At 31.2% G+C, this 27,713-nt stretch overlaps 1 protein-coding gene across 1 annotated transcript in view; it reads left to right on the forward strand.

Annotated features, from left to right (window-relative positions):
* The window catches only part of LOC119685811 (matrix metalloproteinase-2-like), a 49,390-nt gene extending 21,949 nt beyond the window's left edge, over nt 1-27,441 (forward strand). Inside the window, exons 2-3 of the mRNA XM_038100194.1 lie at nt 26,886-26,987; nt 27,206-27,441. Coding sequence (XP_037956122.1) covers nt 26,886-26,987; nt 27,206-27,400 — 297 coding nt within the window. The 3' untranslated portion in view covers nt 27,401-27,441. The remainder of the gene's footprint in view (nt 1-26,885; nt 26,988-27,205) is intronic.
* Nucleotides 27,442-27,713: the final 272 nt, after the last annotated feature.

Consider the following 27,713-nt stretch of genomic DNA (forward strand, 5'->3'; position numbering starts at 1 on the left):
TTGTATCACCACAGGCCTTCAATTGTGCGATCAGATGAATATATTTTATTCGAAATATATTATACATACGTTCAAACTTCTTATAACCTTCACTATAGCATCATTTTTCGAATAGGAGACCATGTAAATGTTATGGGACCTTAAGAACGGATAAAAATTTTTCAGTGAGATGATGATGATTTACGTTGTGGTATTAATATATATATAGTTTATTCTGTTGCGTAGCCAAAAATGGATACTGAGCGGTGGTAATCTTTCTCCGTCTTAAAAAGTGCGGTTAACGTAATATAACGTAATTAAAAGGGCTCCCAATTGATAATACACCCTATCTATTCTAGTTCAGGGTACCAGAATAGTTTAAATTTGATTGCTCATTTTATTACAGTAACCTTTATTTTTTTGCCAGTGCTGAAACAGTGAGTTTCATCTTCGTCAGCACAAAAGATCTAACATGATCACAGTGCTCCGCTCCGTTAGGAGCTAGTACCCCGTTTATTCCTATCTGTCATCCTTTCTCATGTGTGGTGTTGAGAATAGTTGGGCACCTCTTAAGAACTGCTTACAATATCTAATAATGTTTTCTGTTGATTCGGTTTGTTTTGTTTCATATCTTAACCAATATTATTTATTATTTATGATTTTCAGTGTACCGAGTGTGTGTAAAAGATTAACACAAAACTGTTTGACTAGGCTTATTTCAACATTTGTGTGCTTTTTTAAAGATATTAACTCACCGAATGGCCGAATACCATTCCTTTATTTCACAAAGAAAAACATCTTTTTGGCATTTAATCCATATATGGCTTACCAGTTTCTGCTACTCTGAAGTGGAATTTTATTTTTAAACATTTAAGGTGTGCGCAGGTTTCCTTTTAAGGGTACCGAACCGACAGCCTTTCAGCAGTTGCAGTTGAACTGCAATGCGTGGTTGCAAGTTGCAAGACAGTTTTTGATGCTCTGTTGGTTCTTTGCTGTGTCTTCACTGCAATTGTTGCCTCTAGTTGACATGTGGGAAGTGTTTTGTACTGTACAAAGATTCATGCTGTACTTCCATTACTTTAATGCTTTCAATTATTAACATTAAATAAATTAAAGTAATTTTATTAATTCCACTTTATGTGCAACTCATGTTGCATATTGAAGCAGGTAATTTATGGCTTCATCCTTTATGCATATTAAATATGGAACGCGCAATATTATTTACGATTTGACATACAACCTTTTGACACTTCCGTTACCTTTAGCTTCGAGCGAACATCAATTTAAAAATTTAAAGGTAAAACCACATAAACACAAGACAATGAACACAGTACCAAGCAGCAACCACAAAATTTTAATTAAAACATTGAGTCATTCTTTGGTTTAATTTTATGAAATAGACAGTAGAAACAAATATGAATGAAATTCAAATGGAAATACCCTAAAAAACCACAACAACAAATAATTAAGTTACAAAGTCTCCACTCTCACATATGATAGTGAACGTCAGTAAGAAAGAAGTTTCGTTTCATGTTTAAAGTTCAAGCTGGGAGCGTGAATCATCTGAGATTCCAAACTAGAGATAGTCTTAAAGCCAATTGAAGTTTAGATTCTATTGCGGTCCCTTACCTTTCTTTCACCATTAATGACCTGCCCTTTTATGTGGTTTGGCTTTCAACTTTAGGCTTATGCCTCCGTTTTTTGTTAATAAACACTTTTTAGTAATATTATTTACTCTTACGTTTAGTGACACATTTTGTTAATCACACGTGTTGAATCATTTTAATGAAATTAATTAATGCCCTTTGATGTATGGTCCAACCGCAAAAAAATTCCAACACATCGGCGAGCTACATTGCAAGCAACTGCTGTAGTGAATCGTTTAGCTCTGAGATAATTAAATATTCTCTAAAATTTGTTGTTTTGTTATTAAATTATGTATTTTATAAGCAATTAAATGAAAATTAAATAATACTTTCATTATTACATTTGATTTCTCGATTGAAATTAGCATTTTTTGTGTTCTCTAACAAATTTTGTATTAGATTGAGGCTCGCTTTATAGTTTTAATATTTAAAACTTGAATAAGTCGTTTATAACTAAATGAAAATTCCATCTATGTTAATGTAGACTGAGTTACTGGAAATTCAAAGTACTTTCAAAAAGTATAATTTATACTTTTTTATTTATATTCAGATTTACATTTCGTTTTAAACGTCATTAGATAGTTTATATTTGCGTTGTGAGATTTTTTTATTCAATATACAAGTTTGCTCTTATTTTGTTCATCGTAAATCGAATTTTCACTTTAAACTTATTCATAATATCTGTAGTTAGCAGTTTAATTGGATTTCAACTGCTTGGAATCGCTACAGTAACCAATTTTTTTAGTAGCAGAATCATATATTTTGGTATATAATATTCAATGAATTCAAAGGTCTGCAGTATTACTTAAGTTTATCACGAAATAGATACAACTCCTTTAAATGTTTATAATTTATTAACAAAATTCGTCTTGCATCATTTTCATTAATAAAATCACTTCGCAAAATTTTTGATAATTAATCGAAGATAATATAGCAATAATTGAATCAAATGGTTACATTCATAAAGGGTATTAGCATTATATTATTATTTATCAAAAAGTATCGTTAAAATTTATTTAGAAGTTACTATTAGCAATGTATAACTTTATAAGTAATTAATCTTTTATAATCTTATTAATCTTTGAAAATAATGTAATGAGAATTTTTCAAATTGTGTTTCAGTTTTTATAATTTGTATTACCGTTAGTATATACGAAATAAAAATTTAAAAAAAAATGGGCCAGTCTTAATTACGTTCAAATTATATACCGTAATTTTGATCATTATGGGCCTTTTTATCATGTTATCATGTTATCATGTGAAGAGTAGTGAATTAAATTGGCAAAAACTAAAAAGATTTTTCTATTTTTGTGAAACTGTAGTTCTATAACTATAGTAAAATATTAATTTTTCAGACCGCAAAAATTCAGATTATGTTAGGTTATGTTCAAGACGCCAGTGTTGGTGCAAAACATCAACAATAACACACGGAGACATCTAATATCCATTGTTATGCCTTGTAATATAATAATGGCCAGGAGCAGGCTAGCTTTGTTATCTTAATATATATCATCACATGCTGTCATTTTTTGGTTTTTCAGCTGAAGTTGAGAAGATGCGATAAGACTACTTCCGCCGTTGGGCATTGCAGCTGCTTTGTCTGGACTAGTCCTGGGCTAAGATATAGAAGCTGTTTGACAAATTTTAATTTTACTTCTTCTTCATTTATTAATTTATTTATTAATTTATAAAATTCTTCACTAATGAAATTTTTAATTAAATTTCAGTTTATTAATAAAATAATTACCAACAAATAAATAAAAAAACAAAACAAATCAATATTTTTTCCATTGTAAATGGATCAATTTGTAATTGCACTGTACTTATTCATTCAAACATTATATGGACTGCATTTACAAAGACATTGAAGTTGTAAAAAAAATATTAAAAATTTATTGTAAATAAACGAACAATCGAAGAGTGTACAATGAGAGCTATGCCCACCCACCAAGTCAATTAAATAAAAAATTTATGACATTTGCAAAGTGATACCGATTCCAAATCGACGTAATAAACAAAACCCAAAGCAACTCATAAACAATGTCGTCCTCCAAGGTGTCAATTACCGTATGGCATCTGCTTTTTGTGAACTCCCTGTTGTGCTCGATGATGTCGATTCCGATTATGATGACGATGATATTGGCATCTGCATATGTGTGCTCACATACGGAATACTCGTGTATGAGCATCCTTGCAGCGTTGGCAAGCACAGCTTGATGCAAATAAAATATTTTAATGTGCGCAATCGAAATAGTTCCGATCGAAAGATACATTCGATAGATATGCAAATGTACAAATTGTTTTTAGTGTCCACTTTGGCATTGGCAGATTCGTTTTTTTTGTGTGTCGTTGTGGCTCACCAATTTATGTATAGAAATAAGCCACTTTAACTTTTGTGCTGGAGAAGAGACTAAAGTTAAGTTGCAAGTGAATTACTTTTCTTTACATATGCCGTGTCATATCTAGAAATCTTGGGAAATTTGCTTACTTTGCATACTATTGAAGAACACTTTTCCGTTCTCATATTTGGTTTCATTCTTGTTGTGCTTCTTCACTTTTTGTCTTCGAACTCATATTTTTATAACAACTTTTATTACCTTCCATTTGACTTATTGTCAAAGTTTTGACGCCTACGTATGCTGTAGACTGCTTTGTTTGGAGTTGTTACCACTGACGCTACTGGCTCACCTACTCACACTTGTGTCAACTGCTCAATGACACTTGACTTATTTTGCATTTATTGGCATCCTGGGGGAATACTTAACTTGTTTCAAAAATTGGTAAAGTTTTGCTAGTTGCAAACGTGCAATGTGAATTTTGCTGCAGTGCTGCAGATACTGAGTGATTTTAGTTTTTTTTTTATATCTAGGTATATGTGTTCGAGAAAAATGCGCTGTAACTACAGGGTGTGACAGAAGTAACATGCATACTGAAATACAGTTTTTAGCTTTTAACGATCAAGGGCTATCAACTATAAGGAAAGCCTTTAGCTTTCTTTATTTGTTTTACCAATTGATGGTTGTGATAGATCGCATGACCTTGGGTAAACTTCAGAATCTATATTAAAAACGAAGTAGTTGAAGTATAGAAATGTGAAGTATTTTTTTCATTTTCAAGCTTGCTGATGACATTGTTAACTCATATTTTCTTTTAAAGTCAATTATACTTAACTGTACATAAATTCAGCTTTTATTTGAATTTTTATTTTTTTATTATTATTATTTTTTATTATTACAATTATAATTATTTGCAACATAACTTTGAAAACTTGAGCATTATTATATCATATTTGGTTAAAGGAGGGGAAGTCATTACTTCATACTATACTGACTGACATGTGTCTTCATATTGTTTTAGTTTTGTTTAATGTAATATATTTAAACGTATTTTGAAATACCACTAATCGAAATGTTATAATTTTTAAATTAAATAAAAATGTTCAACACTTTTGCTTTTTTGTTAAAAGCTCACAAAATATCATATAGAAGGTAGCAAACAGACAAGTATATTGTCAGAAAAATAGAGAATCAGACAATTCGATAGATCTACTTTTTCTTATATTTCTTCTGAGTTGCCCAACTAAGCAAATCTTGCATGAAACCAAACTTGATTTTCGTAAACGATCCCCCTCAACATGTTTCACTACTTATATGTATATAAACATTTGTTGACAACGTTGATGTCGGCAAAAACTAGTTGCGTTTGTTTTCAATCGAACAGTTGCAATATTTGTTATTATTATCTGCAGAATTATGCAATTTAAGCTACTAAAGTTGTTATTAATAAAACAAAAACAACAATAAATTAATAAAATGCAATAAAAATGACTAGCAATTCACGTTTTTGCATAGTTTTTCGTTAAATTCGTTAAAAATAATAATTTTACTTTATTGACTGTTTTTCTAGTCTTTTTATGCAGCCGCCGCAAGCTGAAATGAAATTATAATCGCTATAATTAATTTCATTTCAGTATTGAATTTGGGCAGACTTAGTGGTTTATTAAGGAATAATTAAAACTCCTCCAAATATTAAGTGCATCAAATTGATTTCGTAACAATTTGTTTAATTTCCTACATTTTTATCCACATAACTCAGAGATGTGTCCATTTTTCCTACCTTTCTACATTTATCTACTTCACAAACCGTGCCAAATAGCTAAGTAGTAAAACAAAAGATAATTCCATGACTATATAGACCCGAATATTTGCATGAAAAATTGTTGTTTTAAATATTCTATGTTACATTGCTTTATTTTGTTTGATAGTATGTCCAATCCCTATTTGAATTTCGCTTCATTCTTCGTTCTTACTAAGCATTACATTAAGCGGTAATGATTACCGTCAACATTAGTAGTCATTTCTCTATTATGAATGATTTCAATTATAAAATTTTTGAAATGCCCTTGTTGGTAATAAAATTAACATAATTATATATATACAATTGTTTACTTGTACAAATTACGAACGGAGTCATTCAATAATATATTATATAGCTAAAAAAAAACTACTGCTTGTTAAGTAGATAAAAAAAATTAGTAAAAAAAGCAAGAGAATTTTTATTGCAGTGTTTATTGATTTCCTTCCATTGATTACGCATGGAATTTGTTTGAAATTTGCACTTTTAAGTTCTTTAATTTCCAAATCAGCTCTGCCGTAGCGTACAACGTCTTTGTGCTCGAGTCACAAAGTTTTATCCGTAAGTAATTTTATTTCACTTTGAGCAAACAAAGAACCCTACCAACTCAATGACTCCGCACAAAATTTAACAATGCCGCTCCTTAGCTCGATATAATGCACTTTTACAGGATAATAAATAAAAATTTCATTTTAAAGGCGTTGCATATGCGGAAAGAGTTTGCTGACTCCAGGACTTTTGCCATAAAGCAAACAATGCCAGTAAATAAAGCAAATGCAGTGCCACAAAACAAGCCAAGCCGTTCACATACGGAAATGTGGAAGCGAGGATCCACACACGTGAATCATTGCTCTGCAGCTAAGCCATTGAATTTTATAAGCTAATTTTGAGAAACGATAGCAACACTGTTGCGCCCCTTAAACATCGTAAGCAACTACTATGCTTGATTCCATGCGCATTTCTATCTATTTGTGGCTCTGCCTGGTGCCTCCAACCGATAGATATAAAGTGCAACAACATTGTGCTAACTTGCAATTTATTATGAGTGTAACTAAGTTTTTCTATTTTTTGTTTTATACTGCACAGTATCTTGCAGTGTCCTTTGGTTGCACAGGAATATTTATTTTCAGCGCAAAGGATATCAGGGTTATCGTGCTTACATTGGTGGGTGCAGCACTCGCAGTTTATCGTAGCTGTTCGATGTAGTGAGCCACTGCACTAGCACTCTTATAGGTCTCATATGTGTGCCTTTGGTAGGTACTTCCTAATTTATGTTACCGTAAGTCCTGAGCGTCATTGCGTCATTGCGTCGTTGCGTCGCTGTGTTGCATTGGGATTCAACAGCTGCCAACTTGCCTGGCAATCAACAAGTGCTTCTTAAATGAACTTACATAAAAGCTACGCAAATATAGCGCAGTACATACTCGAGGGTGTGGCAAGGAACTTTGCGCTAATTGAAGTAAATGCAACTAGCTAGTTTCGTTGGTCACTGGGTGTGCACTAATGGAAGTGTACTTCTGGCTAATCCTGTTGCTGCTCACCGACTCCGTGTATTTGTTGTTCATAAGTTTATAAGATGCAATAAAAGTATGTTATAATTTTTCTTGTTCGTGCAAGTCATTTTCCCCTTGCAAAACATTCATCAATGTTTGTTTTAATTAATTAAACGGAATATTTAGTGCCTGAGTGGCAGTACAGCTTCGAGTGGCACCATCAGCAACCTTGTTGAAATATAGTTCATGGCTATATTAATGTTTTGTTTTTATTAAATCCTGAGTCGATATATTATTCGAGTAAGGCAGAGCAGTTCTAAGACGGCATGCATAGAGTTGAGCGCATCCTATTCCACGCCAAAACTATTTTTCATCTATTTTCCGTATGCATTTTGTCGCATTTATCATTATTTGTTTGTCCAGAGTAGTCAGGTAAACATCTTTGGCTTTGCAATGAACGCTATGAAGTCATGTATTTGGCAAGAAGCAGAGCATGTGTCATTTCGGTTCAGTGGCAATTTTTCTATTGTGGGCATCCTACATATCTCAGCCTTGGTCGAACTAAGGTATGTTGGCCATAAAAATTTCATTTTCCTTTATTTTAATTTTATTTTTTCAGTTTTAGTTGTTGTTTTTTGCTTTAATGGATGTGAGGTGGTTTGTGTTCGGTAGAATTATGGCTGTCAATAGTGTGACAACAATATTGTTCCACTGATGAAGATAAAGCTTTGTTATTTTTTGTTGAGTTAAGATAGCTTTTATTGCCTGCAACAAACATAATGAATCAATTGAGAGCAACATTTTAATCATCGAAAAATCTGTTAAATTTTCAGGCGCTGGCAGCATTTTTATGCACTTGGGAATGTTCACTATAAAAATTTATTAAATAAATAAATTTCATTTCACAGAAGATTTATTTTAAATCCAATAAATTAATTTAATCTTCAGATTTTATTTAGTTATGAAAATTATTATTAAAATTTTTGTATTTTTAATAAAAATTTAGCAGACTGGAAGAGTAAAAAATTGAACGAACTTCTTATAATTGGTAAACTATCATCTTCGATATTGTTAATACTACAGAATAGATAGTAAGATGGCTTAAATGTAATATAAAAAAAGGCAGTCTTATTCGTATTATTCTAATAATTAATGGTATGGTAAAATAATAATCTATATTTGATCCTTTAATGTAAAATTACATTAAATTGACGTCATTGACATATGACATTTTCTTATATTTTAAAAAGTTTTTTGCTAATAATAAATTTTTATTTAATTTTATAATAAAAATTTTTCTTTTCTGATTTTAGGTATGTATTATGTTGGATTTTATACGACTTAACCGTAAGTACTAACAACTATTTAAGTCCCCAATAAAAAAATCCATTACCAATTAAGCCAACGCGCCGTATAAGGTGTCTCTTTTGATGTGTCAAATAGTTTAAATGTCAATGCGAAGTTAAAAGTCTGAATTTTTTATTTAATTACTTTTAATTACATTAAACGTGTCTTGGTTTCAGTATAAAACATAAAAGTTGAGGCACTTTGCCAACAATTGTTATCATCTGTCATCTCGTCACTATTTGTTTGCACCTTATATACAATTTTATGAAAGCCCATTAAATCCATCACTACCCACAATGAATAATAATTAACTAACTAAAATAATTAAATACAAAAAACTTTAATTACATGATTGCAGTGATCTGTTATCTAAAAAATATTCAAAAAAAAAAAACATTAAAGATGCACTGAAAAAATAAAATTTGATTTTTGTGAATTTATATCATTCTCTTCATCATGCTAATATTTTTTCCGATTTTGAAAATATTCTTCATTCACCCTTTGTGGTAAATCCTTTAGTCACTTTCGCGAATTTATATTTTACAAATTTACAAATTATAAATTATATTTCTTCCGTTTTCTTTGCTAAAATCTGGCACTGAGAACTAATTTCTATCAGACTCTCTACCTGAGAACTATGGATCTTGTGAAGTAAAACCAGAGATGTGTTTAATCAAATAATTGCGGAGAATTATAACTAGATTAGACATAATTATATTCACTACTACTTGGTAGATCATGACAAATCGGATAAATTGTCATATAAGATAATGACAGTATTGCCAACTTTAATCAAAATATATTTAATAATGTCTTGAGCGTCGGTCGTTTAGAGCAACAATTCATATTTGAACATACATATATGTGGACTATATATTGCGCTTGGATAGTTACAAACAATTTAATTAATTATCATTAATAAAAATCACGAAAAATTGCAAACAAACAACAACAATAAAGGCAGCAATAAAAGTTAATAAATCTCATAATTCATTGGCTCCTTCATTAATTTTCATTAAAGTGCTCTCGTACAATTAACGTTACTTCATTAACATTTGTGTTGCCTGCAAATGTGGTTGTTGTAATATTAAGTTGTGCCATAGACAAGGTGATATACATTGTTGTTGTTGTAAAAGCATTTGTCACACGATTTGTTTTGCTGCTTCTGTTATTGTTGTTGCTGGCTTCATGCAAAACATTAGTCAGAGAGTCTCGGCGTTGGTAGTTAGTACACTTATATTTGGCACAGACAGAGGAGTAGTGAGAATATTTACCGTTTCGGGAGGAAAAGTAAGGTGTTTAAATTTCTTATATTATTTTGACTCTTCCTATTTAATCACAATACTATATATTCACAAACAGTGTTCAGTGATATAGTACTATGTATACTTAGAATCAGAGGGAAAGAAGTGTTTCTAGGAGTTTATTGAGCCCACAGTTCCAAACTCCAATACAATGTTTCTTGGAATTACTTCGTAAAATTCGGAGATGATTCTGTAGTCTATAGTGAATATTTACTAAGACATAAAACTCTAAAGTAAAGTCTACCCAAAAAAACTTTATCTAAAATATTCTCAATATATTCAAAATATAACATTAACATTATAGCATTAACTGCGTGCATGAATAAAGTGAAGGCTTACTACGTCAATGATATAAAATCAATTGAAGGACCAATTTATATGCAATTTGACATTTTTAATGTGAAAGTAGAAATACTCTGAAAATCATCGAAAATATTTTCGCAGAAAAACTTTATATTTTTTCGGACGTCTCTGTTATTTTCCATATTTTAATACCATTCTCTCCATTTTTGTTTTCCTGTTAGTAACGAATGATTGATATGTGTATGAGCAGGAAGAACTCTGCAACTTCATGATTCATATCGTTGTAGCATATATTTCTGTTGTCGCTATGACGCTATGGCAGTTATTTTTTGTTTTAAATAGTGGAGGAAACGCTTCAGTCACAATTTTTTGTGTGGTCAATACTTTTCCTTTGGCTTTAATACTTTTAGGCAATGTCACTCCCTCTTTTGGGGTTCTACTTTGCTGTTAATTTGTAAATTTTTATGAGCTTAATAAAAGGATATTTATTATTTGTGTAGAAAAATATAAATAAAATCGTGTTTGTCATCTGCATATGCCACCGACAGACTACTTAGCATACTATATCTCAATGAATGAATGAGTATAGAATAACAAAGAAGTTCATAACATCGCTATACAGTGTATGAATTATTAAATTAATTATACTCTTTGTCTTCCCAGTAAAGAAATAATTTTCAGAATAAAGCCTTAGCAATTAAGAAGCATGACGATTCATTGCATTTAACTACATAAAGGATAGGTGTAAAATTGGGATTTTAGTTGAAAGTCAAGTGGTACCTAAAGTTTTGTTGCAATATTTCACCATTAAGTCAAAGCCGTTGAGCTGAAATGAGCTGTTTAAATTGACTTTCTGATATCACTTTCGTCTAGATTTCTGATCATAGTAATATAGAAGTAGCATCTTGGTGCTTTTACAAATATTTTCGAGAGCTACCGGCTTCATTTTTCTGGACAACGTTGAGAGAGATATCTATCTCTCTTATAGCATTTCTTTCAAAAAGTGGTGTATAGTAATACGGAAAAAAACTGTGAATTTCTTTTACTCATTGTAGAAATTGACCACCTTTAACACTAAAGAAATAATTACTTACTGGTTCTGTGATTTCTCAGCTTCGACTATAAAAAGGAATAAGTTTTTAATAGAGTTTTATGATTGAGTTTATAGATTCATGAAAGTAATGTTACGTGAGTAATTGACTATGCTAAGAACATTGCTTGGCTGCAGAGGATTCACCACAGTTCTAATGTAATCTTCAAAATAATTTTGATGTCATCGAATGAAATCATTGAAATTTGTCTAATCTAAATCTATATAATGAGACATATGAACTCTTCATCAGTGAAACACTTAATCTAATCAAATAATAATTTTGGCAGTTGACTAATACTAGTAGACTAGTACTTTTTCTAATAGTTTACACTGAAGTTGTATATCTTTCTATCGCTATTTTATTGGGTTTCTTTATCTATTATTTGGACCAATTTATTAGTTGCAAATAGTGGATACAAGACAAAATGAAATATGCTTCCATGCATATAACTTAGAACCAAAAATAATAAATGAATGAATAAATAAAAATTTAATAAAACTATAACATTTTTCTTTTAAATAATTTTTGATGTACACATATTAAGTGATAATATGTGCATACTAATTAAGTGATATATACTCATTTGAACATTCTTTCAGTAAAAGATTAAGTATTCAAGAAGTGCCTTCTTCACATTACACTCTTCGCAGTGTGACATATTAAAGTTTGCTCTTTGCTATACGACTAACAACTACCAGCCAATAAAAATCATTGAAATCCAATTTTCCAACGATATTAAATTTGTCAATAAAATTATCTTCTCATATTTAACTTTGGACTAAAGTGCAGAGTCGCACGTATCTTCATCGTCGCTGCAGTACTCGTGCCTCGTATCTGTGAAATGTCGGAAAGTGCGGCTATGATAATTTGCTGGCTGGGCATTAACATGAAAATTATCGTTTGTATGTCGCCACACGTACTCAAGGATTGCGAGCTGTGGTCGCCATTTGTCGTCAAACAAATTGCTGCAATACATTTCGCTTGCATGAAACCACACAGATACCCGTATGATGTGAAGCCACTAACTAACTAAGAATTCATACTAATAGATGCGTTCGCAGATGCAGGCGACTTTCACTGCAAAGTGAAGAGATTATCTCAATGCTACGCGCGTACGCATTTGTAGCTTTTTGTTATAAAACAAGTGAAGTAATTTCAGTCAAGCATCATCGGCATGAATAAAGAGCTCAGTTGTGAGACAGATACTTTTCCATTTCTATTTTATATAAATGCAAATACTTACACATAAGTGCAGGCCCTATTGAAATTGCGAACTGAAATGCATTTGCAGTTTGCAATTAGATAAACACAAATAAGCGTCAATTGCATACACGCTTTTGAGTCTTAAGTATAGTTAAAGAATCCCTTAAGCCCATGTTTGCTAATAAATGTAACAAGTGTGAATAATACACAAAAGACTAATCAGTTCGTTATCACAGGATTAAAATCCATTACATGGCTTGTTCTAAACATTCTAAATAACAATTCTAAACTAAAAACCTTTCTAATTGAATATATATCGTTTACTTTTCCACAGAATCTGCCAGAAGTATATTAGTATGCCATTAATTCACTCATTGTAAAAAAATCATTTTATTTCTTAACTATGTAATGTGTATACATTTATTAAACTTTGTATATATTTCCAGCAAAAGATATTTGGCATTATCAGAGAACTCTGTAATGTTAGACTTAAAGCTGTATTTCCTTTATAATAGCTGTGTTTTATGACTATGTTATGCATTCAGTCATGGTCACGTTTGATGTGAAACTGTGTTCTTCTTCAATACAAATGAAAAAAGTTGAAAATTGGAGCAAGTGAGAAATTTCGTTTAAGCAAGGTTTTTCGTAGGTCATAATTTTGCTGAAAACAGTGATCCTCAATAAAAAACGCAAGAGCTTGCGTCTTTTAAAAGAAAATATGTAAATTTTTGTATAGATATGCAAGTATAAATTTTGACAATACTAAAAAGTATCATAATAATTGCTAACAATTCACTTTCTTTGATTAATCTAAAACTCGAAGTATAATCTTACTAATTTAATAATTTTTCAAGATATATGTTTAATAGTTTTCGTCTTTAATGTAAATTATTTTGAGGTTGTATATGATTTAACCCATATTTGCATATATATATATATATATATATGCATATTTAAAACATTTTCTCTTACATAAAGTACTTCTTACTTTAACTTGTCAAGATGTATGTAACGCAGTAAGCGATTATCAGCGATTCTATAGCTTGTATATTTACCTATAGATCGACAATCGAAGTGACTTAGCCATACTCATTTGTCGGTCTATGTGCTTATTTTGAAGCAACGTTTTGGGATAAAAGTTTTGGGAACGGATCACAAACTTTTTTAAAATTATCTTAAACGGTTAACCACATCCCATAGCTGCAATATAATTTGAAAAAATTGTTACTTCTATTAGAACTGTCTAATAAAATAAAGGATAGTTTCTATTGTATTCTCTTATTCTTTTATATTGCAGCATACAAATCTTATATGTACATATATATATGTGTGAGATGTCGGATTAAATTTGATAGTGTCTATGGTCAGTATTATTTAGAGCCATTATAGTATCACTATGGCACCACACAGTTCGACTAATAGCAATGAGAGTAGTCGGTCTATTGTGTGTCCGGTAATATTCTATATTATTTAATATATATCTATTGATCTTATACATTTCGATCAGTTAAGTACATTTTATTTATTAAAATTTGTTTTGGTTTATTTAATATCCCCATGATTTTACGTCACAATACATGTATAATTTATTGAATCCCTTTTACAGTTCACAGAATCTTTGTAGTATCGTCTTGATATTGTCAGGCAATTTATATTTTAAGTGCTTCACATTCAACTAAGTCCGTTCAAATTTTAACTCGCCCTAAAACTATTAAACCAAAGCCTAAAACGTGGCGTTTTCGAATCACGTTGCCTTATTTAATCCAGACTGAAACTTTTCCGGATTTGACTTTTTAATTGTTTATTTATGCAAGTTAATTTTATTAGATTTGTTTATTTGCCTTGGTGCCGGATTGTTAGGGTAGTTGCTGAATCAAAATGGAAACTTTTTAGTTTCGTAAACATTTCGTTATTACGACAATTAAACTTTACAGCATAAACAATTTGCAAGGATGACAATACTGCATCCTTACTGCAGGCGCACGAGAAGCCTGTCATTGCATAAATTGCAAGGCGGGTTTTAGTATTTTTACACAATTCGTACTGCAATGATTTCTCGCTTTGTGCTTCACATTGTAGTTTGTGCGTTTTTGTTAACAACTCGAGAAACTGCAAGTTTTGACCAGAAGCCCTTCCAGTCAATAGACGTCAAACGTGACGCAAGCAACGTGATCTGCATAATTCTATCTTACTGGGCAGAGAATGAAAGAGGTTTTGTTTGAAAGCAGCAGTATGTGCGACGCAGTCATGAGTCATGTTATATAGTCAGTTGATTATTGACCAGCTGTGCTGCAAGGCTCGGCGCTTCTGATTGCTTTCAAATTGATTAGCGAGCCACGTGAAATTGTTAGCACTAATGGCAAGCGGCCAACACCGAAAAGCAATAATTTTCGAGCTAATGTGATGTATTCGTATGTCCTCCTCCGCTTGTATCTGCTAATACTTAACATTCCTCATTTGAATTAATGCTAAGACTGCAGCCAGGACGACATGCAGAAATATGACATGGAATTCCACTTAAGCGAAACTCAATTATGGCATTCAATTTATGCACATACCAACGCAGTTGACACGCACACTTACGCATTTTTAAAATGCTATCTTGTATTGTAAATGTTTTGTTTGTTTACACTCAAGGAAATCAGACAGCAATTATTTTTAAATTTAACATGCGTCCTGCGTGCGTTCTTAAACTCTACATAACGTTATCGTGTACCATTTGCGCTTGTTTTCCATTGTAAACCAGTAGTCCAAATCATCATCATTAAGGCTCCCACTATTCCCACGGGTACTGCATATATAATCACTTCACAGTTCTAGCAAGTTAAATGCCTTAATTGATTTTAATTGCTACTTTCGACAATAGGAGAATCTTGTCTGTTTGTTTGCAGTTTTTTGCCAAGCATGCTCTAATTTCCTTCTTCGTTTCTGTTCACGTAAATGTGACTTCAGGGCTTCCGAAGGGGTGTTGTTACACAACATGTTTTTTTACTCCCTTAAATTTAATACAAACTATTTAAGTCGGAAACACCGGAAATGATTTTTTAGACTTTTCTCTTTAATTGCGGTTTTGGAGCAGGTGGCTCTGTTAAAGGAAGTGTTTTACTTTCACATTTTTGGGATATCAGTTGAGTGATTCTTTTGTAAAATTGAACATTTACTTATTTTTAAAATAATCTTATAGTTAAATTTAGACTACTGAATTTAATATTCGCAGCAGCTGCAATTAAGTCAAAAATTAAGAAAATATTAGAAAATGAGTTTATACTCATATAATTATATACTAAAATCAATATCATAGATAACAGAGACTTAATTAATTTGGCATCAAAATCACTGTGTGGTATAATATATAATAATCATATAGAAAGTAGTATTAGAGTCGATGATAAGTTTCAGTGCCTAGTTACATATGTACATAGTTAAGCACTTGATACAAGATCTCTATGTAAGTCCGTCAGCGTGATGAACCGTTAATAATATTAATAACAATAACTTTACTTCAGAAGTAATTTACTATAATGTTATATTATATTATATATCATTACAGCAATCATTAAGTTATTTTAACTTATTATTGTGAAGTGAACAATATATATAACACTGGTTAAACATTTGTATTAGATTCTTTTCATCACTATTCAATAAACTGTGACGGTTAATACAACAAATACTAACATTTTTCATCGAGTTTTGGAACTACAGATTGCTTTTGACACTAATCTTACATAAACATCATCGGAGTAAGAGACACTTGTAAAGCACATTTGAACACCTTAGCACAGTTTCCCCTTGGCAGTGCTACAATGGATGCACTTCATAACTGACAAGAACACAGAATAGCTGTCAGGTGTCTAAAAAGTCGAAACTACGTATCTCCTATGCAATTTTTTAAATCAAAAATATGTTCACACTGAAGTAATTATTGTTTCTTATCATAAAAACGTAAAATAAGTAAATGTATATAGTTAAATTAGTAATATAATATATATTACTATATATAAATATAGTAATATAATATCAAACTCACTTTTTAACAATAAATTAAAATTAATCTTTCAAAATATACAACTATAATTGTAATTCAACTTCACCATGATCATAAATTTTGCAATAAGGTTGCTAAATTTATTCTTAATAAAACGATGAGTTTTTCTATCTAGTATTGCTTAATACAGTACGATTTTAACATCTGCTTACATAACGCCAGGTGTATATCCAAACCTTTCAGAGAGATATATTAAGCAAAATAACCTTTTCATCACTGGATTTTTACTTCTACTTTGATGTTCTTTTCTCAACTTATTTATTCCTTATTAAAACATGGAAGTTTGTTCATTCTACTAATTTAGTGTCGGAAAATGTTATTTTTTTTTCAAAATTGAAACATTCTCTTTGAGAGTTCATCTGTTCGGGCATACAATTCTCATAATATATTGTACAATCCATTATTTTATAACAAATCATCGACGTTAATTTTATTATAAAATTCTTAATTCACTCCTCATAGTCGAAACTGAATATTATTCTTCTCGTCTTTTGCACTGAAAAATATTGTTGAGAGAGGCAGCAAGTCTGATTCAAATTATACTGTAAGACATAGTTTCTTCAGCTAGAAGTTTTTTTTTATTTCTTGGAAAAATATAGTATCAAATGTCGCTACTATATATCCTCATAACCGATAATCAATGATAAGCTCGAATTTATACGTTTCCATTATGCAACATGCAGTGATTCCACAAAATGCATCTGTAATGCTTCTTCATCGAAAACCCATTAGCCACACATTCCTTAGTTGAAGAATTTGCAGCTAAAATAAATTCCTGTGTCTACCACATTTGGTTAGACGCAAGCACTAAGTTGTGGTTTCCCTCAGTATCAGAAGTACGAGTTCTACAGTCCCCCTGCACCACCTGCAGCAGTTATATGCACACTCTACAACAATTTGTATTTTGCTGCAGATACATTTTATTTATTTTATGTTGCTTTCCTATTGATATCGTTGCGGTGCAGAATCAAATGGAAGGTAGTGACTCTTTTACTGCCTCCAACTCCGTACGGCAAATGCTTCTCATAGGCCACATTATGTTGCCAGCAATAAAGAATTTTATTCATTTTTGTGTTGCTGTGATATGTGCTACACTTTTAATGCATTTACCATGCAGTTTGATGGCATTAATTTGCCGTATTTTGTTGCTACTGATTGTATGTAACGAATCACTGTTATCAGCCATTCTTGGTTCACTTATAGTGGAGCAGTTTCCTATGGTACTGATTTAGTGATAGGCGTAATAGTAACTACTATTTTCTTCTTATTCTGTGATTATTTTTAGTTCAATAAGTTATGATTTCGAAGTTAGACAACATATAGTGTTCAGTGTTCAGTTCTCTTCAAATGAACTATCCAATAGTCGCTTCACGGACATATCTTCTCTTATAACAAGTTAATTTTAATGCATTCAAAAATCATTCCCCATAAATGCTTAAATCATGTACAAGAGTAAACATTTTTAACATAAAAACTCAATAAAAGTTGCTTAATGAATCATAATAATGGCAGCACTTCCGCTGAATGCGTTGCCTCCATTGCTGGACTGTCAAACGCACGTATTAAAATATCACAAAATTCAAAAAAATCGTTTCCCCAAACGCCTGAAATAAAAGTAAAAACACGTAAAATTATAAAAAAAATGGACGGAGTTGTTTTCAAAAAAGTTATTTTTTCCAATTTAAACATATTTTGCAGCGTTTTTAAGTTTTTACATATACACCTACTTTCAAACCCCAGCAGACTTCCATTGTTTTTGTGTTAAAAATTTTAATTAAACAAATTAATAAAAATTCATCAACACTCGATACAGTCAGTTAGCCATTGACTTTCTCTCATTCTTTGGCTCAAAATCAACTCCTTCCTCTGCGACGAACTGTGCACTCGTATTTAACCTCTCATTACTTCCCCGGAGTTAAATTTATGCACATTTTTATTTGTTTCGCAATCGATCACTTGATGTACGCACTCTTAGTGGAGCTACGATATTGTGGAGGTGCTTTCAAATATGCTGATCATATATAGAAATAGAGTAGATCTCATTGTTTTTTAAATCTGATACACTGATATTAAGAACTTTTGTATTTTAATATATTTACAAAGGTTTTCAACACATATATTTTTAATTTTTATTCTGTATATTAGTGCATTTAGCTGGCACTTCTTTACAATTATCTTAATCAACTATTAATAGTTTCATAAATGAAATTATTTATTTCTCGTAATGAATATTTCTGTCTATTTCATCTAAATAGCTCTAAGCTTACTGTTCAAGATTCATACTGGAAAAGTATGAAAGAAAAAAGATGATTTTAAAGTTTATCCATTTTGTGGTTCCAAACAAAGACATCAGTAAAATGGATTAATGATTGAATCATCCAATATAATTCAGTGGATGGTAGCTCTTTTGGATACGTGTTATTGAATCATTGCTAGTAAACCAGGATCAAGAACTGGATTACTTCTTACTATAAGGTAAAGGTAATTAACTATCTTTAACCACTATAAAACCATTTGAGTCCATAGGCAATTCACAGTTTTTCATAAGTTTAGTGTTTAGTAAAATTCATTTTGAACCAACATAACTAGAATTATTGCAGCAGAAAAATACTGACAACGACAAGAAGCCTGTCTTTTTCCTATGAGGTTTCTATAGTATTGACTAATGTTTCGGTCTACACTCAAACATCTATCTTAAATAATTTAGTTTTATACATATTTTGTATTCATAATATTAACATTCCTGTGTTAAAAATTGCTCGCCTAAGAAATTTACCAGACGGTGGCAGTAAAAATGAACACCCAAATTAATATCAATATCAATAACGTATTTTAAAAAGTCATTAATTGACGGCAGACAAAGGTTGGTGTGTGTGTATATTCTTTAAATTTTAATAGTAAGATTTTAAATCACCCGAACTTTCATTCTATTAGCAGTTTGGTGAGCTTTAAATACTCTTGAATCCATTTGAATCCCCTTTGAATTTATAACTCTGAACAAGATTTCAGTTAATTTTAAAAGTTATGGACGAGTTTGAGGGAGGATAATCATCTTCAGATGATGGATTTGGCCATTTTATAATCCTGGGTTCAATTTTGTTCTTATAGAAATAAGCTTTAGTGCTTATTATCTGTGCGCAGTTTACTTATGCCAAACAATGTTTTTCATACAGTTTGATTTAACTATTAATAAATAATCTGAATTATTTAAAATCACTTATCACCAACAGAAATCTTATCTTCTACCTGTGAATTAGAAAAGAGATTATTAGTGTACTCGTATGCATGATTGGAAAAATGAAATAATGTATAAAATCGTATATATAAAGTTCTGATAATCAAATCTCTCTACTTTTACTCGTTATGTTCACACCAAGTATTCAAATTTTGGGGTCTACTTCTGACCAAAATTTTGTCTCTATTTCTGAAGAAATTTTTGTCTCTATTTTTGACCAAATTTTGGTTTCTACTTCTGTTGTATCAATTTTTCTATTTTATTCTTTTCTCAAGTCTCGTCCTCTATAATCGTAATTTAAACAATTTTAATGGAAAGTACATCTTCCTTTTTTATGTTTTACTAATTCTTCTATTTCTCTTTTCCCTGCAGAGCTCATTTTCATAGCCTCAAAGATCGACCGTAATAATCTGCTAATTTCGGTTTGGCGCGTGATAATTTATTGTCATTGCCGCAGCGTTCCGTTTATGCTGTTGAGCGCTTAATTTGCAGGTCACGTATCAAGCTTGTGTGCTGCTCATCGGCTTTGAATCCACACATGTGTAAACTTATCCCCCGCCCATTGGGGCACCGACAGGCAGTCACCTTTCCTATAACAAAAACGTTTCAAGTAACGGTTCGACTATTTTTGCTGCTGATATTGTCAGCTCGATAAAAGCCACTGACAGCGCAAAGCGGCTGCAGCACCTCTTAAATAATTTTAAATAATTTTTTATATATTGTTTTCAGTGCTCCATTGTTTCAGATTGTTTAATATTGTTGCAGATTTTTTTGTAATTTATATATAAATTTAAAAATAATTTTTTAACAAAATACTTAACTGAACAAGTTGCACGTACTTGGCATTGCTGTTGCTATTGCTTGTTGTTTGTTGGTTGTTGGTGGCATAATGTTGTGAATTGACAATTTTAATTACTGTTGTTTGTCAATTACGTATTCAATATGTAATAAATTTATTAACTGAGTTGTTTTTGTTGTTGGCTTTGTTGGAAGTGACTAAGTTTCACTGAATTTTTTAATGAAAATGGATTGCCGATAAGGCAAACGGCTTTTGTGCGATTCTCATTCTGTTGAACATTTCAACTCGCAAAATCCAGTCAATCTGATTAATTGGAATCTGACCCAATAATATTTAAAATATTAAAATCCAGCAATTTAATGAAATTAAAAAGGATAATTTTAACTGTAAGTGTTTTATTTTTTGATTTTATTGCTGTGAGTAAAGGATAATGAGTTTTTTGACGCAAGTAAGGTCAACCTACTAATTATATTTATTGAATTTTGCTTTAAACTTAACGTTCAAAAATGAAATTCAATTCCGAGAATAAATGTGCCATCATATGTTCTAGAATATCAGTACACCAAACTGTTCAATACAGGGTGGTTCAATGCTGGTGAGAGTATTTGTGTTTTGAGAGATCAGAAGTTGAAAGGTGCATGTTTGAATTTATATTAATTTTTTAATTTTCTTAGTGAATTTGAAATATTAGTATCTGACTTCTTTGTTTTCAAATTAATTTGCTTTGCATTAGTATTTTTACTAAAATTTTTTGTAAAAATGATTCTGTAAATTCATGTCTTACAAACACATAAAGAAACAAGCTGAACTTGATATCGACTCTGGAATAATTATAACTATATCCGAAAGGTACCTCATGTATGGGAGTTATGCAGTAGTCAACTAAATGCATTCATTCATCTGTCGATTTTGATGACTATATTCAAAAAAAAGTCTATAAACACATAGCTATATATTCAAGCTAATAGAATACCTAGCTTAAAGACATAGCTATCTACACTGACTGACAAATAAACATTACTAAATCAGTTTATCAGTGTCATATTGATCGAGGATATACTCATATATAATTTTTATGATAATCGAAATCTTCTTCGTCTCTTTTACATGCACTTTCTGTTTGAAATGTTTAGCAAACTGAATAAACACTTAATGTGAGCGGCATTATAAAGATCTTTTAAAAACAATACTCTCCAGTTAACATTTCCGTTAGATGAAAGAAAAACTCATTTATTCCAATCCATGAGAGTGAACCCATTATTTTTAATCCATGTACACTAGTCTATGTTTCGTTCTAATAGGTTATCGAGGGAAGATGTTCAACAGATTTTATTAAGTCATATAACGTGTTACTTTCAATATTATTTCACTGATTTTAGATATACAATTATTTATTGAATATTTTCCACATTTCTACTGCCACCGCTCTCCATTGACTCTTTGCTGATAATTAATAAGTAAAAACTATTAGTCAATAAATACCACTTTATCTCCACACCTAATTCATCTCAGTTCCCGCTAAAAACAATATGTAGCCGTGAAGTGAAGAATTCTTGAATCTCATTACCAAACCCATAAGGATTTAAACAAGAAGAATAAATCACTACAAGATTTATGCGCTATGTTTTCTTTGTTCTTTAAAGCTCAACTCAGTTGCTATTCCCAAATATGGAAAAATTAATGAATTATCTATGAAATCAATTAAATCTGAATGACGAACGCATAATACGAACAATTGCACAACTCAATCTAAATTTAAATGAATTCTAAGTGAAATAAACTTGGTTTTGTTGTGATTCGTTGCGATCATGACAAATGTAAAAAGCAGCCAGCAAATGTCAAGTGTCAATGGCAGCAACAAATGCAGCAACAGCCACAACAGCAACAACAGGAACAGCATCAGCGATGTCCAACACCGACAATGGCATTTCATTGCTGCAAATGGCACAGTTGTTGTAGATGTGGAAACCAAAATTGCTGTGTAATTCGAGCAATTATTGTCACGACCGATGGCACCAATGAATCGGTTTTTGATTCATTTCGATGGGATTAAAGTGCAAAGAAGCATATGTAGTTCGAACGGCTTTGGACACCTATCGAAAGTGCTCGAAAAACCCATTTTTTTGAATTCTTTGAAGACTATTCAAATCTATTATCAATAAGTTTTTGTTGTAATAACAGTACAAAATTTAATTGTTTTCAATGACGAGTGCTTATTTTAGATAGTTTTTTATATTATTTTTATTTTTAAAGTTTTGAATGAAAGGAAGAACCATGAAGATGTGAATATCTTTAGTTATTCATTAAATATCCGATTTATTTAGTATCTCAACTACCTATTTTCGCTGATGTTTCGGTCTCATACAGAAGAGCTCCACTTCAAGCAATGGAACTTGTTGCAATAAACGCATGAAGGGCGGCATGGACGTCACCTGAATGACAAACAAAGCGAGAATTACACTTTCAGAAGGCTAAACTAAAACCAATACTGCACCTTTTCTTTGATTTAAAGCGAGTTATACACATTGAATTTGTCACTGAAGATTAGAATATCATCTTTGAGTTCCATAATGAATGTCAGCCAATAATTCTATTATGATAACCACTGCAAGTAAATTATTTCAATTCCATTAATTCCAATTCCAATTATACAAAAAAGTTCGATCGACAAGACAGTTACGTCAAAGACAGTTTCGACTCAGGAGTATAAAAAATTAATTTGAAAAATTAGTCGAACCTTTCTAAGATTCCGTTGACTGGAGGACTATTTTAAATAAATAAAAACAATGATGGACACTTCGTATTTTTTATGAAACTAGTCATATTGTACCCTGTACAAACTGTGTAGACTTCTATTTCATGTGATCAACACTAATCAACCTTATTTAGGTATAGAATTCCATTTCAGGAGAACGACGAAGGCAGATAGTTATAAACCTCAGCTTCTACTAAGAATGGCAAATAATAGAATGCTGATATGCAATAATGAAAATATTACTATATAGAAGATAAAAGAGTATCTGTGGCTCACGCAAACTTAGAATAATTAGTTAATATATAGAGACAGAACTGTTTGTTTGTAAAATAACCTTAGATTTTCAGCTTTAGATTTGTTTTCTTAAAATCCTTTATGTTACTATTCTGTACAGTAAAAAATAATATATTAAACGGATATACAATAAACCTTTCTGTACGAAGTTTTCTTTCTTGTTTTGTAGCAAATTTTGAATTTGTGAAAAATCTAAAAGAATAAGTAATAAGTAATACATAAACCTACAGCCCACCCCTTCTTCATCTCTACATCTACCAGATTCTTCAACTGGGCCATTAGTACTTTACATGCGAAAGCAGTAATGATGCATGGCGCAACAAATTGCATTCATAAATCGTCAATTTCATACACGAAAGTATAACTCCTCTCAATGCAAATATGTTGGCATATCGCCTGTGATATGAGCTCTCCTAAGTATCTGTGATAACTAATAAACAGAAACAGATACAAATTTATTCGCAGATACACAAACTCAGCTAATAAAACGAATGACCACATAAAATTCTACAGTTTCGACAGTTATTACAAATTGAAACTGCAAAATGTGATATATCTTTTTTTCGGAGTAGAAATATCGCATGCACTGATGATGTGGCGCTTAATATATAGGTGAAGTGACACAGTAAGTATGGGAGCTGCTTGTATATCAAACTTGCAGTAGAGAAGGGGTTATCTGCTACGTTTCAACGGTTCGCTGTTTGCTGCTTTACATAAAATGTGGGTGCGTAGTTATCCTTCAGCTATCGAGCAGAAATGTTTAGTTTCATTATTGGGACATATATTCTGGTCCGCATGTTGAAGTGGTTACTGCTAATATCGTAGTTGCTGTGGCTGCCGTGTCCTTGTTTTTTCTATAGCACGTTTATGTCACCTTCGTGCACTTGCTTAGTAACTTGCAGGATTTTTACTTTGTTTTGTAGTTTTTTCGGTTCACTTAAAGTGTAACCAAATGATGCACTCACAATTTACAACGCGTGTATTCCCCGCCACCGACGTGGCATGCTCAACAACATCAAACGAGTGGAGTTGGTGCCACGTAAACGTGTAATCGCAACTTACAAAAGTATCCACTTGTGGGGGTGTGTGTTCCGCGGTAACAGCGTTGCCACAATTCATCAACTGAAAAATTAAAAACACGGAAAAGCGTAAAAAATGAAAGCCGAACACAAATCGTAAAAGGGATTATCGTGGATTTTGCAAGGGATTTGAATATTTCAACCAGATTGGAAACAATTTTAATCGATTTCATATTTGAAAAACGCAGCCTTAGCCGCTGTATGACTAAAAAGTTCTCATTTTTCACGTCATACGAAAAAGACAAACCCTTTAAATTAATAATTTTTGACACTCGAACTGGGTATGCGCTTTGACGTGTTAATAGCTCTGGAAGGACGTTTTGTGATAAATTTGCAAGTTCGATTTTTCCGCATTAAAACCCAATAAAATTCATGCAGTTTGTTTTTTGTATTAGGAGATTGTTTTTTTTTTTTGAATTGTTTTGTAAATTTTTTTCAACAATCACGTTTTTTATTCAAAAATTGAAGTATACGCAGAGTAAAAATTTATTGTGAATCCATTCTGTCACAATCAAAGCGGTCATATTATTTAGAAAATTTTTGAGACTCCACTTAACACAGTGGAAAACTTTTAAAAAAATTAGTTACCCTTCAAACTATAATGGAATATCATATTCATTTGTAATCCATTATTTTATTAATTGATATAGGTCAAGTAGTTCAGGTAGCATGCTGAGAAAATATGCTTTATATCTCAGCTAATATGTGCGTCACATATTTGCTATATATAGCAAAACAATGAAGTACTTCCTTTAATATTTCTCATATAATTTTTAATAATCTCTCTGGGTTGATTTACTTAGGTTTAAATTTTTCGAATAAAAAACTAAAAACTTTACAATAGTTGATTTGATATCCATTCTTCGAAATTGATCCTTTTCCATTTAAAATAGATTTCTTCTCATAGGACAAAAATTGCCTTTAAATAGTTAATAAGAAATACTCTGTCTGGTGCCAATGGCTCTTTAATACATAAGAAGTTCATATTTTGCTTTGACGTATTTAAATTTTTAAAATCAGTCAGATATTTCTTTCTTCAATTCACGTGGCGTTATGGCCACTGTAACCAACTGTAACCCACAGTATACTTAATATTTTTATGATTTCCAATAAAATCGGAAAATCGAAAATATATCAAAAATTCCGTAAATCCATCATACGAAAGCATTGAATGTTGTGTAAAAAATTTGTAATTTATGTTGGTAATTTAAGTGCTAAAAAACAAGAAGAAGAAGAAGCTAACAAAAACTGCTTATAAAAATATTTTCAGTAATAATAAAAACTATAAAGAAAAACACATTTTTGGGGTTCTATATTTTAAACTCATCATTCAATACTTTTGTTTGAGAAATGCCATAAGCTGGAATTTCAAAACTACTTTTTTTATTGAAAATGAAAATTTCACAACAATTATAAAAATTTGCTAAATTTGATCATAGGTACTTAATTAAGATCACCTTGAAAAATCTATATCTTTCATATACAATGAATATGCAAGCGTTGACAAAGCATTCACTACTGTCCTCTAAAACTTACCAAGCTTATAACCAGAATTTCTTTAAATTATCATATTTCTTTCTTTGCTTTGGTTAATTTACTACATTTTAGATTCTTTTACTAAAATTAGTCGCATTAAATTTTACTTCTTACTAGTTATCGAATGTATGACAATTATTGTTGGGAAATATTTCAACACTTAAAGGTAACCTACTTCTTGGCATTATATACAATAGCGTTAACAGTGCCAAAAAACATGATAAAAGTTGAAGCAATGCAAATACATTCAAATATTAATAAATGAAAAAGGACACTCAAAAGAACTCACACAACAGCTGCCAAAAATACTTTTAGGCTGAGCAACTGATAGGCACCAACTCTACTGTCATTAAACTAAAATGTAAAACATACAGCAGTTAATAAACTTCGTCCTTTTATTAGTAACAAGGAACTGAGTTATACAGAATTTCCAAATGCTCATCGCCTAAAACTATGCTATGAATGGTAAAAATAAACTGCAATATAGTTGTTAATTTTTGTAAATTTGCATTTACTTTTTAATTTCGCTTAGCCTAATTTGTGGCATTATAACTTGCATAAATATGCATTATCTTGGCTTCTTTACCTAAAAGTATGTTAATATATTTTTATGTATCCGTTTTCTTCCTTTTGCAGTACAATTACCTGATGGAGTATGATTATCTACCAAAGTCCGACATCGAAACTGGCGCACTACGTACGGAAGAGCAGCTGAAGGATGCCATAAGAAACTTACAGGTAAGTGCTAGCGTTGAGCCAAAAGTTGTTTTAGAAAAAGTACCTAAAAATACTCAAAAAAACTTTTTAAAAAATAATAATAGCAAAACAATGCAACAAATACGACATCCAGCATATTTTTTATCTTCTTATTCCAAGCATTTTGCTTTCTGATTTTCTACTGCTTGCAATTTTGTTTAATGTTTTCTTCTTGTCTTGTGGCAACTTCTGTTTTGCAGCGATTTGGCAACATTCCAGTGACCGGCGAAATCGACGCTGCCACACGTAAGCTTATCATGAAGCCACGTTGTGGCGTTGGAGACAGCAGTCACACGAATAATTTCTCACCGGATAATCTGCAACATGGAAGTCGGATGAAACGTTATGTGCTGCAAGGACCTAAATGGGATAAAACGGATCTAACATGGAGGTAAGTGCTTGCCAAAATTGCTTGTAAATTTTTTGCGTTGCTCATTTTCTACGGAAGAGTATGCAAATCATCCTAAAAGTAGTCTACATTTTTATTTATACATTTTCTTGTTTTGCTTGTTTTTCACATTTGCAATTTGATTGGTTGTAAATTTTGAACATATCACGATTTTAAATATTTTGATTATAATTTCAAAATTTAAATTATTTTTAAAATAAGAAAACATTAAGATGATATAAAATCCAAACGATGACTTCTAAATTACTTCAGTAGTTACTGCTAAGTCTGAATATAAAGGCGATTCTCCGTAAGTGGTT

The sequence above is a fragment of the Teleopsis dalmanni genome, chromosome 2 (assembly GCF_002237135.1).
Source record: "Teleopsis dalmanni isolate 2A chromosome 2, ASM223713v2, whole genome shotgun sequence".
Lineage (NCBI taxonomy): Eukaryota > Metazoa > Arthropoda > Insecta > Diptera > Diopsidae > Teleopsis > Teleopsis dalmanni.